Source organism: Hyla sarda, chromosome 9 (genome assembly GCF_029499605.1).
Source record: "Hyla sarda isolate aHylSar1 chromosome 9, aHylSar1.hap1, whole genome shotgun sequence".
Taxonomy (NCBI): Eukaryota; Metazoa; Chordata; class Amphibia; order Anura; family Hylidae; genus Hyla; species Hyla sarda.
Window position 1 is genome coordinate 154,087,430 of NC_079197.1, and position 12,766 is coordinate 154,100,195.

General features: G+C 41.9%; 1 protein-coding gene across 3 annotated transcripts in view; it reads right to left on the bottom strand.

The window, feature by feature from the left end:
• Positions 1-12,766, bottom strand: part of P2RY10 (P2Y receptor family member 10) — a 59,869-nt gene that overhangs the window by 3,063 nt on the left and 44,040 nt on the right. Inside the window, exons 1-2 of one of the 3 annotated variants that reach the window (XM_056538754.1) lie at positions 9,134-9,243; positions 3,803-3,869 (exon numbers count right to left, since the gene is read on the bottom strand). Coding sequence is in view for 1 of the 3 variants with exons in the window: in XM_056538753.1 (XP_056394728.1) it covers positions 9,134-9,342 (209 nt within the window). In the remaining 2 variants the exon portion in view is untranslated. Of the gene's footprint in view, positions 1-3,802; positions 3,870-7,945; positions 8,075-9,133; positions 9,363-12,766 lie in introns of those variants that run through there. The other 2 variants (XM_056538755.1, XM_056538753.1) reach the window with 2 other exon arrangements.

Here is a 12,766-nt window from a genome sequence, read left to right on the forward strand (position 1 = left end):
AGTGGGAATGACTTTACAACACATATTTGAGGCCTCCTCACCCCATTCTTCTTTTAAGTAAAACTTGAGAAGCGTCTTTATAAAATATTATAAGGTTTCTATGACTATTTAAGTTAGTTGTTAGGGGGGACTGAGCACAGAGTGTTACTGTCACTTTATAGAAAATTTCACAAAGACGTGTCTAAAGATTTGATTTGTTAGAGCTTAGGAGCTATGTAGAGCTGGTAGACATGGCCTAACTCCCCAGCATGCTGCTCTCCATACACGTCCTAAAGAATCTCCTGCAGCCAAACATGGAGAGAACCTCTCAGCCGCACACTTTTCCCAGCTCTATGTAGCAATCGGTGGGAGTCTCAACAACCAGACCACAACCAATCAAAACTTTTGTAACTTTTTGTATTTATTTATTTTTTTAAGTTTTAGTAACGCTTTAAAAGAGTTGTCCAGCATTTTACATTTTTTTATTTAAAAAAAAAAAAAAGCCTGGGAACTTTGTAAAATAAAGAAGGATTATTCACCTCACTGATCCCCTGCTGTTCCTGTCCTGCCCCATTCTGGGTACCCGAATACTCTCTAATACAAGATCTCTATTTGACCACTAAAGCCAATCTCTTGGGGTCACTGCTGTGGCCAGTAAATCACTTCAGCAGCCACATATTCTGTGTTGAGAGGGTCCAGAAAGTACTTGTCTGAATTTCCAGCTCCGCTCACCACCTTTTGGGAAATCCGTACCACCTGTGCAGGGACGTGCCGGTCCCGCCTTCGGCCAGGTACTGATATACGAAAATAAAGTATTGTCCAGCACTCGGGATGCGGTAAAAGAAGTTTTGCTTTATTCAAGGATCATCAGACAAAGGTCACAGACAGAGAGAAAGCGTCTGATGCGTTTCGCACTTCAGTGCGAAACGCGTCAAACGCTTTCTCTCTGTCTTTGACCATTGTCTGACGATCCTTGAATAAAGCAAAACTTCTTTTACCGCATCCTGAGTGCTGGACAATACTTTCTTTTCGGTCCAGAAAGTAGAACTTTTTGTTTTACGCTCTTCCCAACCTTTAGAAGGAATCTGTCAACTCCTCACGAGGTACAGTGCAGCAGACATCAGCAGTTAGAAGTAATTTACAAATCAGTATGACCTATTTAAAAATCTTAATCCTTCCAGTACTTATCCGCTGCTGTATACTACAGAGGAAGTTGTGTTGTTCATTCCAGTCTCCAGTCTTGGGCTCTCTGCTGCCACCTCTGTCAGTGTCAGGAACTGTCCAGTGCAGCAGCAAATCTCCATAGTTCATCTCTCCTGCTACGGACAGTTCCTGACATGGACAGAGGTCACTGTGGTCAGATGGGAAAGAACTACACAACTTTCTCTGTAGCAGACCGCAGCTGATAAGTACCGGAAGGATTAAGGATTAAGATTTTTTAATAGGCATAATTTACAAATCTGTAGAACTTTCTGGCACCAGTTGATTTGAAATAATTTTTTTCTCTGGGGTACTCCTTTAAGATAAAACTAACTTAACCTGTGTTTACTGTATGGGATGTTTATAAAGTTATAATGCTGCTCTTTTCTTATACCGCTTTCCCAGATTAACACACTGGGCTCTGTACTAATGTCAATGCCCATATTTGAATTCGCCATATTTCGTGAATATATAGACGAATATTCATCCTTTATTCACAAATTTTGCATATTCATTATATTCGCATAATCGCGTATTTGAGGCAGACACCAGTGGGGGGGGCAACTTTACTATTGGTTGCTAGGGATGTTGTTGATAACCTCTGACAAGTGTATTTGCATCATTCTCATTGGCCCACAAGTGAAAAGACGGAATGTGCAAATATTCACATATGCGAATATGCGGAAAAAAAATGAATATTCACAATTTCGAATATATAGCGAATATATTCGCAATATTCATGAATTGGCGAATTTGCGATATTCGCGATAAAAAAATTTGAAATGCAAATATTCACATCCAACACTAATGCCAAGGCCTGTATGCCATTTGTGCCAGGCAAGGTGGGGAGAAGGAGGGAGGAGGCACCACCTCTCTGACACTTTAGCTTAGTGTTTTCCTTACCAGTGTGCCTCCAGCTGTTGCAAAACTAAAACTCACAGCATGGTGGAGAGCCTTTAGGCCGCACCAGAAAGCATTTCGTAGCGTCCAGAAGCCCCCTTGCCTTGAACCAAAAAACAAGGGCCGACAGCCGCCGGCCCAGGCCCGAAGGGGAGACCCCTTCGCAAAATGCCCTGCCCACGTAAAAAAGAATAGCCGCCGCCCATTCTGAATCGTCCGCCCCCAGGCACAAACGCTCAACCAACGCCTCCCAATCCGCTCAACAGCGACGGTAGGCCGCCCAAGTAGCCCCACTCACGGACCAGCTGACCAGACCCATGGCCACCGCTACACCAGATTCCACAGCCAGCCGGGACAAGGGACCGACCCCTCCGCAGCCTTCGGAAACTGAAAACGAGAGAGAGCATCAGCGACATCACTAGCAGCCCCAAGGACATGCATAGCGACAAATTGCGAATTCAGCTCAAGCCCCTTCAGCACTAGCCTACGTAGCAAAATAACCCCACAGGCGGTGAATTCGCCATCTGCCCATTAATGGCTTGGACCACTCCCATATTGTCGCAGTGGAAACACACCTTCCAGCCTTTAGGCTGTCCAGCATGCTGTGAGTTTAAGTTTTGCAACAGCTGGAGGCACACTGGTAAGGAAAACACTGAGTTAAAGGGGTACTCCGTTGAAAACCTTTTGTCTTTTAAATCAACTGGTGGCAGAAAGTTAAACATATTTGTAAATTACTTCTATTAAAAAATCTTAATCCTTCCAGTACTTATTAGCTGCTGAATGCTACAGAGGAAATTCCTCACTGATCACATCACGAGCACAGTGCTCTCTGCTGACATCTCTGTCCATTTTAGCAACCATGCATAGCAGGTGCATAGCAAATGTATGCTAAGGGCAGCATGGTGGCTCAGTGGTTAGCACTTGGGTTCAAATCCCACTAAGGACAACAATAAATAAAGCGTTATTATTATTATAATAACGGCAGCAGAGAGAACTGTGCTCGTGATGTCATCAGAGAGCATTCCAAAAAGAAAAGAATTTCCTCTGTAGTATTCAGCAGCTAATAAGTACAGGAAGGATTAAGATTTTTTAATAGAAGTAATTTACAAATATGTTTAACTTTCTGCCACCAGTTGATTTAAAAGAAAAAAGGTTTTCGCCGGAGTACCCCTTTAAAGTGTCAGAGAGGTTGTGCCTCCTCCCTCCTTCTCCCCATTTTGCCCGACACAAATGGCATACAGGCCTTGGCATTAGTACAGAGCCCAGTATTTTAATCTGGGAAAGTGGTATAATAAAAGAGCAGTGTTATTTATAAACGGTCGTCACAGTAAAAGTTGTAGAAATCCTCTATGAGCGCACACACAGGGCTACACGACTGCAGCCGGAAGCTCGCTCTGTAGTGCCTCTGTGACTGCCATTGGCGTATGTGCAGCGTAAAATATGCTGCCAATGTTTTCCGTGTGATCCTGCCCTAACTTATTATAAAATCTATTACTTGATCAAAATAATAAAAAAATACCAAAAAAAGTAAAATTTGAAAATATTAAGATTGACAAAGCATCATCATGATGTGTGATGGTTACAGTCCAAAGCTGAGATACAAGTCCTGTACCTGTGTGAGTGATCATGAAGTAGAAGGGGGTTTTATTACCAGTTCTGGTGTCACATTTGATCCTCACTTAATGAATTAGTTAAAGTGAATAACCCCATAGCACAAACCTACCTCTACATACTGATCAGCACAGGTGCTGCAGTCATCATTCCATATCAGCTATAGGACTGATGATTTCCTACAAATTAAATAAATAGGAATTAATAAGTATCACTTTATAATCCCATCAATCATGATAGATAATTGGCAGTACATTGAGTGAGGTTCTCTTCACATCTTGGTTTTTGTTTCCATCAGTGATATACTTTAAGAATGTTCACAGATGTGTGAGGCTAAGTTTCCACTTTTTTTCCCCCCACCACTATTTCCTAGTCTGAAAAATCTTCACAAAAAACATCCCTGTCATTTTCAGCCATGGCGCAGTCGCTGCATTTTTAAAAACAAACGAGCAGCATTTGTGGCATTTTTTTGTTCATTTAAAAAAAAAAAAAATGTAATTGAAAAGTGGAAACTTAACCTAATGATGGCAGACATCGCCATTGACTCTGATTATAATAGGAAAGCATAGCAGACTACTTTTATGCACTAAAGAAAACCCAAAAATATTTCTCAGGCTAAGTTTCAAGTTTCGGGGGAACAGAGCCCTGCTTGTCCTCGGTGTACAGAGCCCTGCTTGTCCTCGGTGTACAGAGCCCCGCTTATCCTCGGTGTACAGAGCCCTGCTTGTCCACAGTGTACAGAGCCCTGCTTGTCCACAGTGTACAGAGCCCTGCTTGTCCTCAGTGTACAGAGCCCTGCCTGTCCACAGTGTACAGAGCCCTGCTTGTCCTCAGTGTACAGAGCCCTGCTTGTCCTCAATGTACAGAGCCCTGCCTGTCCTCAGTGTACAGAGCCCTGCTTGTCCTCAGTGTACAGAGCCCCGCTTGTCCTCAGTGTACAGAGCCCCACTTGTTCTCAGTGTACAGAGCCCCGCTGGTCCTCAGTGTACAGAGCCCTGCTTGTCCTCACTGAACAGAGCCCTGCTTGTCCTCAGTGTACAGAGCCCTGCTTTTCCTCACTGCACAGAGCCCTGCTGGTCCACCCACATTTCCTGTATTTGGTCTCTTCATAGAGACACACAGGGAAAAGCTGTAGGGACAAAAATGTACACATTGTTAACCAATGTACTGTATATTACAAATATACATATGTTATTTACTAATAAATTTTTCTAATTACAGGTACACTTTAATGGGCAGTCTAAGTGTCAAAGAGGCGTGGCTTAGGGCTGCAACTCCACTGTACACTGTTTCAGCTTGACATGTAGGGCTCGACCTACGTCACCGAGCTCATCGTAAAACCTTTCCATGTGTTTGTGACTCTCCAGCTCATGCAGAATGACAACTTCCAGCTGTTGTAGGGAATTGTAGCTCTGGAAACACTGGAAAGTCATATGTAGAACACCAATGGCAGACATGTTAATTTGTACCTAAAAAGCAATGGTAGTAGAAATATCATTCTACTTGGTACAACATGACATTTAGTGAATGTAAATTCTGTTTTAATCAAGTGTTGAAAATCTTATCTACATAGACCAATCTGGCTGCGAATTCTAGACGAATTTTAATCTGAGTAAAATTGTCTTAACCTCCATTGAAGTAAGAAACCTGTCACTTGTGTAACGCGGAATACGTCACAATCCTGATAATATTAACACTGGCGCTGTCTCTGTCATCATGTGGTTAGTGATAAAAATGAAATCTGTGACCACAACATAAAAACAGAGCAAAACAGAGGGGAACATGATCTCTTATGTAGATGGTGACAAGTTAATGTGTGGGGAGCGGGCTGATAACAATCAAGAATATTGAAGAATGATTGTACTTTCATTCAAGGGGCTGTGTTATCTGCAACTCCTTAATAAACATAAAAGATTTTACAGAAATAAGGTGTCTTATAGAAACATTGCAACTTTTAAGCACATCCCCTATCTGCATGATACGGCCGGCAAGGACTCCGATCGCGGAGAGAGAGGGGGAGGGGGGGGGGGGTTGTTCCAACTGATCTCTAGAACTGAGCCGTGTTTTCTCCCTGTACATAGCGCAGTGAGTCGGCACATGGTCCATGCACTGTCTATAGGAGCACATGTGATATACATGTGCAACACTTCCATAGAGAATGCATTAAACATGTGCACAGGGAGAGATGGGGCCCCATTCTGGAGATGGCAGTGGGGTCCAGCCTTTTCCCTTATGCTGCGGGTAGGGGATACATTTTAAAGCAGTGGAGTATTCCTTTAATTCCCCTCTCAACCATTCCATTTTTATGGGATATATAAGTAAGGCTACTCTCACACTATGAAATTATTGCGGCCAAAGATAGCGGGAGAAAAATATGTTCAAGCACAAATTTTTCTCCCGCTATCTTCCTAACGGACGTCACCTACCAGGCACAAATGGCAGTGTGAAAGGAGCCTTAAGGTGCCCATATACCTTAGACTGAAATGGGCTTGACCCATCTAGATGGGTTTGGTTCACTGTCTAAAAGGTATGGCGGCCTCTCAAATCTCCACCAAGGATTGGGCAGATCTCAGGTGGATTTCTGCTGCAGGTCCCTATTGAGAGGGATAAGCTGAGGCCAGAGCTGTCTGGCGATGGCTCACCCCTCCCCGTGGGGGAAACATAAACATTCCTCTGTGTTTAATGTTTATGTGTATGGGAAGGTAAGGAGAGATCATTGTTGTCCAAACATTCTGTCAAGAGTTCATTCTGTTGAAACTTCATGACCACATTAAAGGGGTACTCCGGTGGAAAACTTTTTTTTTTTTTTAAATCAACTGGTGCCAGCGTGCCAGGTGCAGCGTTACAAACACTTATCCCCTATGCTCAAGATAGGGGATAAGTGTTTGATAGCGGGGGGTCCGAACACGTTCGGACCCCCCGTGATCAAACACTTACTGGAAAAATAATTTATAAAGTCAACTGGTGCCAGAAAGTTAAACAGATTTGTAAATTACTTCTATTAAAAAATCTTAATCCTTTCAGTACTTATGAGCTTCTGAAGTTAAGGTTGCTCTTTTCTGTCTAAGTGCTCTCTGATGACACGTGTCTCGGGAACCGCCCAGTTTAGAAGCAAATCCCTATAGCAAACCTCTTCTAAACTGGACGGTTCCCGAGACATCAGAGAGCACTTAGACAGAAAAGAACAACCTTAACTTCAGAAGCTCATAAGTACTGAAAGGATTAAGATTTCTTAATAGAAGTAATTTGCATATCTGTTTAACTTTCTGGAGCCAGTTGATTCCTGGAGCCAGTTTTTTCCTGGATAACCCCTTTAATCCTTCCAGGACTTATCAGCTGCTGTTATTCTCCACAGGAAGTTCTTTTCTTTTTGAATTTCCTTTTCCAGTGGAAAACATTTTTTTTCCAAATCAACTGGTGCCAGCAAGTTAATGAGTAAGAAATAAAGTTCTCTCAGCTCACCTCCTCCATGGTCTGCAAGGACTCGAGCCCGGCCAGGCTTGACACTTGTGAGTAAATGAAGAAAGGTAGTCCAGCAGTCCCTTAAAAACGTAGATCCTTTATTGAACTTGTTCTATAAAATGCAGAGCACACACCATGCACCTTCACCTGGTCAGCAAACTACTCCTATGGACGCGTTTCGAACGCATGCACGTTCTTGATCACCACCAGGTGGTGATCAAGAACGCGCATGCGTTCGAAACGCGTCCATGGGAGTAGTTTGCTGACCAGGTGAAGGTGCATGGTGTGTGCTCTGCATTTTATAGAACAAGTTCAATAAAGGATCTACGTTTTTAAGGGACTGCTGGACTACCTTTCTTCATTTACTCGCTAGCAAGTTAAACAGATTTTTAAATTACTTCTATTTTAAAATCTGAATCTTTCCAGTACTTATCAGCTGCTGTATGCCCCAGAGGAAGTTTTATGGTTCTTTTCTGTCTGACTACAGTGCTCTCCGCTGACACCTCTGTCCATCTCAGGAACTGTTCAGAGCAGGATAGGTTTTCTATGGGGATTTGCTCCTACTCTGGACAGTTCCTAGCAGAGAGCACTGTGTCAGCAGAGAGCACTGTGGTCAGGTAGAAAGGAAATTCAAAAAGAAAAGAACTTCCTGTGGATCATAAGTACTGGAAGGATTAAGATTTTTTTAAATAAAAATAATTTACAAATCTGTGTTACTTTCTGGCACCAATTGATTTAAAAAATGTTTTACAGTGGTGTACCCCTTTAATGCAGTAGACCAGTGTTTTCTTACCAGGGTGCCTCCAGCTGTTGCAAACTCTTACAGAATGATCTCCCACCCAGCGGACGCTCCACCCATTGAAGCAGACAGGCTCCCTCTGATCACCTGACTAGTGATGTAATGTCTCGGGCCACACTGCAACCTGGCACTCATTTTGTATGCTGTTAAAAATAAACTTTGGGACAAAAACCACAGAAGAATTGCAAGACCATCATGAAACACAGCTACAGACACCATATTATGAACTACACTGTAGCATAGTCAAATAAAAAAAAAATCCCAGAATACCCTTTTATCCACAATTTTCAAGTAGATCTTAAAAGTTCCTAATAGAATCCCTTTACCAAACAAGGGGTTCCTGTTGGGCCTCCGCTGGCGGCAAGAATAGGGCTACCAGGAGTTAAAGGAGTACTCTGGTGCAGAGTACTCCTGCTCCATCCTGCCCGGGCTGCAAATTTTTTTTTAAATAAACCATCACTCACCTTCCTGAGTTCCTGCGGAGCACCACTACAGCTGATCGGTCCTCCGGTCCATCTTCTTCATACTTCCGTGTGAACGAAGCGTCACATGGCGCTGAGCGCCATGTGACGCTTCGTTCACACGGAAGTACGAAGAAGATGCACCGGAGGACCGATCAGCTGTAGTGGCGCTCCGCGGGAACCCAGGAAGGTGAGTGATGGTTTATTTTCATTTTTTTTTGCAGCCCGGGCAGGATGGAGCAGGAGTACTCTGCACCAGAGTACTACGTTAAGTGCTGGGGAAAAAAAAGTGCGGGAACTCACCCAAGATTTCCACTCAAGGGCTGGTCCTGCAGGAATCCTGATAATGGGAACAGTGCTCCTGCTGCGGAAAAAGTGCAGGAACTCCGTTCCCATGCGTTCCTACCGGACTTGAGCCCTGAGTGCTACCATTAGTGGAGGCCAACACGAAAGTTAACAAACCCTAACATGGTAAATTGCATTACCATGTAAATTGCATTGAATTGCATTAAATTGCATTGAATCTGACTGAGACTGAGCAGGAAATACAGAGCAGTATCAAGGTAGAAAACTAAAAAAATAGTATTTGCATATTCTTCTTGTCCAAATTAATTGTACAAACTCAAAATCAATTAATATTACATTAAGTTACATAAAAAAAAATTGCATTCTTGTTATAACTATTCTGTAATGGGAAAAATACTATGAAAATAAAGCTTACCTTTGCAGCAGACAGCGACCGTCACGAGTTTGCGCTGCGCCGCACACATGGAAACAAACCGTTATGAAGTTGGTTAAATCTGTACAACATGAGTAAAACTGAGCAAAGAGGAAATAGAGAAGCGAAGGTACTGTAAACCACAGCTTGTGATCTGTGCTTGTCTTCATGATAACATAAAACATGGCGGAAGGAACCTCCTCACAGTTCATCAGACAGTGATGGGTATAACCTGCTAGAACAGATACAAAGATTTATCATTGAATTTAGAGTTTTTTTTTTTTTTCCTTTTTAAATATTTTTTTTATTAGAATTTAGATATAAACAATACAAGAACATATAAAAATGGTAGTAAATATTGCAATATCAAATATAAATGATATATGACTGTAGGTTATTTTCTTGAATATTCAGCTGCAATACAGAGATTTTTTATTTAACATTAGGAAATGATCTTTATTCACTTTATTTTTTCACTTTTTTTTGCAATGTTATAGATCCCATAGGGCCCTATAACACTGCACACACTGATCTTTTACATTGATTAGTGCTTTCTCATAAGAAACCATTGATCAATGATTCTGCCGCTTGACTGCTCATGCCTTGATCTCAGGCACTAAGCAGTCATTCGGCGATCGGACAGCGAGCAAAAATTGTTTTAATGACAGTGCTCATTAAAACTAATCTTTGCCATTGCACTCCTTATGGTAAATTACAAATCTTTCTAATTTACTTTGTTTAAAAAAAATGTAGTTCTCTATGTTTTATTTGTGTTTAAAATAGCTGCCACTGGGTGTCTCCCTACTTGTCCAGAGCACATTTCTTGCACAGACTTTGGACCCCTGCTGGCCTGGCAGAAGTCCAAAATCAGGAAATGCAGTCTGGAGTGCTGAGGGGAGGTGGGGTGGGGGGGGGGTGGTTGACCTCAGCCAATCATAGCTCATCTTACACTGAACTGCTCTGGGCTGTGTGTAGGGAGGAAGTTCTCCCCTGTATGGCTTCAGATGATGTCACGCCTACTGGGGGAACGCCTCTTCAGAGTCTGTGAATCTGACTGAGACTGAGCAGGAAATACAGAGCAGTATCAAGATAGAAAGCTAAAAAATAATAAAAATAAAGGCAGGGGGTGGTTTATCATAATGGGTCGAGTGAACTGGTAGGATTTAACAAGAATTTAACATGATCATGACAGGTACTCTTTAACCTCTTAAGGACCCATGACGTACGTGTACGTCATGAGTCCGCACCCAATCTATAACGCGGGGCCTCTAACAACGGCCGGGACCCGTGGCTAATAGCGTGCGGCATTGATCGCAGTGCCGCGTGCTATTAACCCTTTAGACGCGGCGTTCAAAGTTGAACACCGCATCTAAAGTGAAAGTAAAACCATGCCGGTTAGCTCAGGGGGCTGTTCGGGATAGCCAAGGCAAAATCGCGGCATCCCGAACAGCTTACATGACAGCCGGGGGATCCCTACCTGCCTCCTCGCTGTCCGATCGCCGAATGACTGCTCAGTGCCTGAGATCAAGGCATGAGCAGTCAAGCGGCAGAATCATCGATGAATGGTTTCTTATGAGAAACCACTGATCAATGTAAAAGATCAGTGTGTGCAGTGTTATAGGGCCCTATGGGATCTATAACATTGCAAAAAAAAAGGAAAAAAATTAAGTGAATAAAGATCATTTAACACCTTCCCTAATAAAAGTTTGAATCACCCCCTTTTCCCATAAAAAAAAAACTGTGTAAATAAAAATAAACATATGTGGTATCGCCGCGTGCGGAAATTATAAAAATATATTGTTAATTAAACCGCACGATCAATGGCATACGCGCAAACAAATTGTGCATTTTTGGTCACTTTTTATTTAATGAAAAAATGAATAAAAAGCGATCAATAAGTCCTATCAATGCAAAAATGGTACCGCTAAAAACTTCAGATCACGGCACAAAAAATGAGCCCTCATACCGCCCCATACGCGGAAAAATATAAAGTTATAGGGGTCAGAAGATGAGAATTTTAAATGTATACATTTTCCTGCATGTAGTTATGATTTTTTCCAGAAGTACGACAAAATCAAACCTACATAAGTAGGGTATCATTTTAATCGTATGGACCTACAGAATGAAGATAAGGTGTCATTTTTACTGAAAAATTTACTGTGTATAAACGGAAGCCCCCAAAATTAACAAAATGGCGTTTTTTTTCAATTTTGTCTCCGTTTTTTTCCATTTCGCCGTAGATTTTTGGGTAAAATGACTGATGTCACTGCAAAGCAAAATTGAAAGAGTTATGATTTTTTAAAAGTAAGAAGGAAAAAACGAAAATGCAAAAACGGAAAAACCCCTGGTCCTTAAGGTGTTTTTAAGTATACTAGCTGAGTCTATAAGAATTGTAACAATAACAAAGTACAAATTTAATAAAACTTGTGGGAAATACTCCATATCATTTGCTTATGTTGTAAAACCCTCTCTTCTAATATTGTGATTATTATCAGGAGATTTGGGTATAAAGTGTCAGAGCAGTTAAGTTACAATGCTTCAGGATGACATTTTTGCTTTATACAACATTAAACCACACACCTTATTTGTCATTTTGGCCTATTCCTGCTTTGGTCATTCTTGAAGCCTCCTCCTCCTCCCGTGTCCCCAGCCCCTAACACATATTTTCCTGTACACATTTCTATGTTATAGGGGATAAGATGTTTGATCATGAGAATCTGGCCACTGGGAACTTCCCCCCGCAATCTCAGAAGCTCCGCTCCGTGCCGGATGACTGGCGACCACAGCCGTCATGCTCCCAGCATTCATGTAGAGGGTGTGGCGTGTTCAGAACACTGTGGTGCTGGCCCAGAGATTGCAGGGGTCCCAGCGTCCAGACCCTTGCTATCAGACATCTTATCCCCTATCCAAAGGATAAGATGTCTAGGAGAGGAGTACCTCTTTAATCCCTTAAGGACCACAGGTTTTTTCATTTTTGCACTTTCGTATTTTCCACCTCATGTTCCAAAAATCATAACTCTTTGAATTTTCCACCTACAGACCTATTTTGCCTCTTGCTGCAATAATTTTTTTGTCTGTCACCTCCATTGTATGAAATTTGCACCAACTCTAAACCAGAGAATACTTTAGGGTCACTGTTATGATAAATTTTCACATGCTCTATTAATCTTGGTGATCCAATGCCCGTGCGGATCGAACGAAAATGTTCGCGTATTTTAACATCTGAACAACAAATTTTTTTGCCAACATAAAAATATCCGCAGGGGCATTGGATCACATATACCACAAATTTGCTTTTGCAGTTGATGAAACTTTATTGGCGGAAAAAGAAGTATGCCTATTTTGGACTATTAATTCCTTAAATTCTTATAAAGAATCGGGTCCCAAGAGGGCTCAGACATTACAAGGAACCAGCACAGTTTACAGAAGATGAATCTTTTTAGAAAATGGGGAGAGATGCCTACTTTCACATGCTTTTACTCTAGTGTGCATGGTGTTACAGCAAAACGAAAAAGAATGTGAATACAATACATCTGAACTATGCCGTGCCAAAACAGAATTAAGAACATGTCTAACTGAGGAACAGTATGTCACGATGATGAAAAAACTTGATAAAAAAATGTTAACAACACAGGT